This window comes from Leiobunum rupestre, chromosome 4 (genome assembly GCF_980474605.1).
Source record: "Leiobunum rupestre chromosome 4, qqLeiRupe1.1.hap1, whole genome shotgun sequence".
Taxonomy (NCBI): domain Eukaryota; kingdom Metazoa; phylum Arthropoda; class Arachnida; order Opiliones; family Sclerosomatidae; genus Leiobunum; species Leiobunum rupestre.
In genome coordinates this window covers 65,539,450-65,544,215 of record NC_143387.1, presented here as the reverse complement: position 1 = coordinate 65,544,215, position 4,766 = coordinate 65,539,450, and the positions used below count along the sequence as shown (strand labels likewise).

Genomic DNA, 4,766 nt, shown 5'->3' with positions numbered 1-4,766 from the left:
GAGTTTCCTGAGGACGTGGCATTTCTCCTCTCCCTTGCAGTAAACGAATTCGGAGTCCTCGGTTAAGGCCTTGAGCCGATGTTGTAGCTCGATGTAAGGGGTATCGCCGTGGTTCCAGAGGTAACCGTTGATATGAGTAAAGACCCATTGATTTTGCCGGGCTACGTGGTGAGAAAGACCGCTACCGTGGTACGGAGGTTTAACGAATAAACTTTTAACTAGGGGAAACTCCCCGACGAACGCGACGGCAACTTCTTTAACGACCGGTTCGTATTTCGCGCCGAGTAAGAATTCAAAATCGACAACTACCAGCGGTCTTTCCATGATGTTTCTGTTGGCTGATACCCCCTCTGACTCAAGGTAAGTTAAATCCGCTTCTTAAATAGGGTCTCCACGCGATTGTCATTACTCCATTGGTTCCTCGTGAACCTATCAGCGAAGGAGGTCAAACTCCGCCCCCTATAGCGATGTTCCAGATAGAGCACGCAGTATTGTCCGCAAACTTTGCTTCCCACGGCCTGTAGACGACGTCTATTGTAGAGTATTTTCGAGGAATTTTTTCTCAGGAACTTTTTTATCGTGGGGAGGGTCACCGGACGACCCGCCGAGTCAAAGTACCCGGCCCTCCTGAAAGCGTCTAGGTAAATAGCTACCCAATGAGTCCCGGGCCCATCGTGAGGATCGAGGTTAACGACCAGGGAGGCGGGGAAGGAAGGGATATATTCGGGGAGTCTATCGGAAGCAAAGGCACCTTGATACCCGGGTAAATGCCCGAGGATCTCGTTTATTTCTAATGTGTTCATTTTAATAATCAATCACCACGTTGCGGTCTTTGTCTATCTGCATTAAACTATGGAATTCCCCGTAAATAACGACCGAAACCGATTCAGTGAGCGGGGTTTCGAATCCCAACTCGATACGTAACTGTCCCCGTCTTACGGGATTCCAATGAGAGTTGTCACTCGCGGAAAGATCAGGCGTGATATCAAAGGCATATAGAGTATACCCCCTCGGATATTCTGAGTGCGATATACTATTCCCATCATCTTTAAAATGTATATTCGTCCCCGTAAACAAGGTGTAATATTCACGGGCAAATTGATTCTGGGAAAACTTGGGCTGGAGAGGTTTGCTCGGAACCGCGTCCGAATCAACGTAGAGAGATAAGAAATTTAACCCGAATGGTTGAAAGTTATAAGGATTTTTATGAAAATCGCCCGCGCAAGCCGTATGCGAGACTAGGCCGATAATAACGCGTTGAGGGAGCGGTCCCAGCCACACATTGTCGAGACTCGTATTTGAAACGCCGGTGAGCAGTACGTGGCTTTTCACTTCGGTTCGGGTAAAGGGGTACTTCGCTGTGGCGCCTAAGAGAGCGTTTTCGTGAGCCAGAATGATTTGAGGACTTATCTTGCATTTCCGTATTTCCAAAGTAGCGTCCGTTATAGCGATCTTAAAATTCCCCACGTTTAAGGAGGGGTCTCCCATAAGGACAAAGGCCGTTTTACTCCTAGAAAGTCGAACTTTAATTTCCACCCCGCTTAGAAGGTATTTCGGAATGTTGAAAAGGTCGGCGTATATTGCCCCTACTAAGGAAATTTCCTTTGAATCCTTAATAGCTGCTTTACGAATCTTGCTCCCCGAGTTGGTAATTATATCGTCAAACTTTCCGGCAGCGTCTTTGGCGTAGAGACACGAAGTCAGGTGATAAGTTTTAGCCTCGCCGGAATAGTTCAAGAGCGATTCTAAATAGGCTCGGTATGAATATCGACTTGCCGAGGGCGTGATTAAATTGTCGTTCAAGTAAATTTCAATTTGATCGAAGAGACTATGCATTAGGTTATTACAAGTTGATAATTTAACGTCGGGGTCTAAATTAGCCCCATTCACCCGCGTTACTTTACATTTAACGTGAAGGAGACTCATCGCGAGATCAGTATACTCCGGGCTTTTAGGGATACAAAATTCAATTTGAGAATCATCTCGTAGCGTAGAGATTGGTCGATAGAAAGTTGGAGTCGCGCTTTCGACGCTAGTTTGCACGGGGGTGACCGAGAACAGGTCCAATTCCGATTTCAAGGCTTCAACTTTGTACATTTTGGTTCTTTTTAGTTGAGGGAAAAAATGTCACGAACGTGTTTCGTGGACTTCCGACGAGCTACTGTCCCGATTCTGCGTTTAACGGTCCTTTTTCTAGTTTTCCTCCTGCTCGTTGTTTTCTTCTTCTTGCTTCTCGTTTTAGTTCTCCTACGCTTTTTCCGCCCCGAACCGCTTTGTCCGGTTATCCCTTCTAGAGCTTCACCGAAACGTTTCCTCGCCGAAGATTTTATATTCTCACCTGCCACGGCGTCATTGAGAATTTTACTGCCGACCCCCAACGCTTGTTTTCCTATATACTTCGCCCCTCTAACTAAAAGAGGGGAGGCCCAGCGGAAGAGCCCCGAGAACAGACTTCCGAGACGGTGTCCTTTCTGATAAGACGCTCCTTGATAGAAATTAGACCCCCGGTTTGGGCTTGGTTAAGATAATAATTTTTATAGGGACAGGACCCCCGCGCGTCGAGGACATCTGGCTTAGGCATCTTGTTTCCGTAGATGTAGTTTAACCGTCAGAGACCCGAAGGCAAATGGCGCCGGTTTCCCCTGAGGGTTCATTATATGTACTTGGATCGTGTCGAAATAGCGTTTGGAGACTCGCACGTAATGAGGCACGTCATATATTTTCCCGACGTTATCCCCGAACGAGCCTTCTACGGGGACAATCCTAACGAGAGGAACGAGAGTGTCACCCACCATTTGATCTTCGACGATATTAGTATAAACGTAAAGTTGAGGGGGGATTTGAAAGCCCATAAGGGCCGGCCTAGCGCCCCGGTAACCCCTTTCCAAAGATTGAATCCCGGGATCGAAGCCCAATGTCATGGCTAGACCAAAATGAAATTGCACTAGTACGTTATGACGAAAGGGGCTTATTCGAACTCGGCGAGTGATCTCGTTATATTGAAGAGACGTCTTCATATCTTTAATAATTTCGTTTATTATCTTAATTAAATGTTCGATGGAAGAATAGTATCCTATGGGTACCCTATAAACGTGGGAGGTCCCCCTGGGTCTTCTAGGCTCAGCCGCGCATTCGGCGATCTGAGCTTCACCCGTAAGAGTTTCCCCGTTTTTGGCGACATCGAAAATCTGCTCCGTTTTTTTCCCTTTCGGATTTTTTTTCCCCGGCGTGGTAATTTTAAGTGTTATTCCCAAAGTAGGTTAATCGGCTTGAGGCGGCTCCAGGTTTTTTTCGATGCTAGTCTCCGGTTCATTTTGCTTGACTTCGATTGGAGACGGGTTACATTCGACAGAAGGGATTTCGTCGACAACCATGAAAACGATAGTGTTTTGTCCCTCGAGGACGTTGAAGAACGCGCTAGTGTAATTTATCTCAGCTAGCCCGCACTCCCAAGACCCCCCCAATTCGACGGGTTTCGGTAACGCGGAGGTATAGGAGGCCATCGTATTGTCGGCGTAAACCCGCATGCTAGCGTTTGAAGGTAATGTCAGATACATCTTTTTTCTTGACCCACGAGTTCGCGTTCGACGGATATCCTACAAAACTGACAAAGTATTCGACCTGATTTTTGCGTTTCCGAGACTTGAGAATTTTATCGATCTTGTATAGTCGAGGTTTAGCGACTATTTGCAGTTCTTCCTGATAGTAACGTCCCTTTATTGCCTCCCCCGTTAAATCTTCGATCGTGTAAAGGGGCGGCTCTAAATTTACGAGGCGGGTGATTTTAAAGACTTCCTTTGACCAAGTACCGGGGTAGGCTTTATCAAATACCCCCCTGTATTTGCTGATACGACAAAAGTCACCGACTTTAAGTTTAGGTTGACGCCGGCTTTTCACGGGGATTTCCTTGTAAATTGTTTTAAAAACTTTCAGAATATTATCCGGTTTCACGTCTAGAGGCGTCATTTTTATCGTGGAATGTTTAGTGGTATTGTAGCTATGAATTAAATCAGGGAGGACGTCCAAGTATCGATAAGTGTTATTAGCGGTGAAATATTTATACATTTTAGCCTTTAGCGTACGATTTAGTCGCTCGACCATACACGCTTTGATTGTATCGTTTTCGCTAGTAAAGAATTTAACTTTTTTTCTTTTAAGGAAATCCTGATATTTTTTCCCCGTGAACTCCCCCCCTTTATCGGTTTGAACTTTAAGAGGCGTGAGATCCTCGAATATTTTCTCGGTCGCGGCGATTACGTCTTCGGCTTTCTTACTTTTTAAAGGGACTGCCGACGCGCGTCGCGAGAATGTATCGATACATACTAGTAGGTAATTAAAGCCGGAATTGTGTTCGGAAATGTCTCTCATGTCCGCCAAGTCCATTTGAAACTGGTCGCCAATATTAGTTACAAAAACCTTGCTCCTTTTAAATTTCCGATAGGCGGTCTTATGTAACGTGTACGATTCTTGCTTCGTTAACCATTTTTCTACCGTTTCCCGGGGAATACCTCTGTCTTTCACGGCCTGATAAAGTTTTTCCAATCCGTCGAAACTCGCGGGGTGTTTTGGATCGTAATAAATTTTTTTCAAGACTGCCTCGGGGTTAGAAACTCTTCCCATATTGGTTGTTCCGTTTTCCTTTTTTTCGCGCCTCTATTGATAACCCCTTTCGATAAGTCCCGGGGTTTAAATTGGAGCGGAGTCCGAACGACCGATGCTTTTCTAGGTTTCGCCGAAAATGTAATTTTTTTCTTCTTCACTCGCGG

At 45.8% G+C, this 4,766-nt stretch overlaps 1 protein-coding gene across 1 annotated transcript; it reads right to left on the bottom strand.

Moving 5' to 3' along the window:
• Positions 1–804: 804 nt before the first annotated feature.
• Positions 805–2,097, bottom strand: LOC149948786 (uncharacterized protein F54H12.2-like). The gene has a single exon (XM_090171152.1). The coding sequence runs from the start codon at positions 2,095–2,097 to the stop codon at positions 805–807; it is 1,293 nt and encodes a 430-aa protein (XP_090027278.1).
• Positions 2,098–4,766: the final 2,669 nt, after the last annotated feature.

Coding starts and splice junctions, on each gene's coding strand:
- LOC149948786 (XM_090171152.1), bottom strand. CDS start 2,097: ATGTACAAAGTTGAAGCCTTGAAATCGGAATTGGACCTGTTCTCGGTC.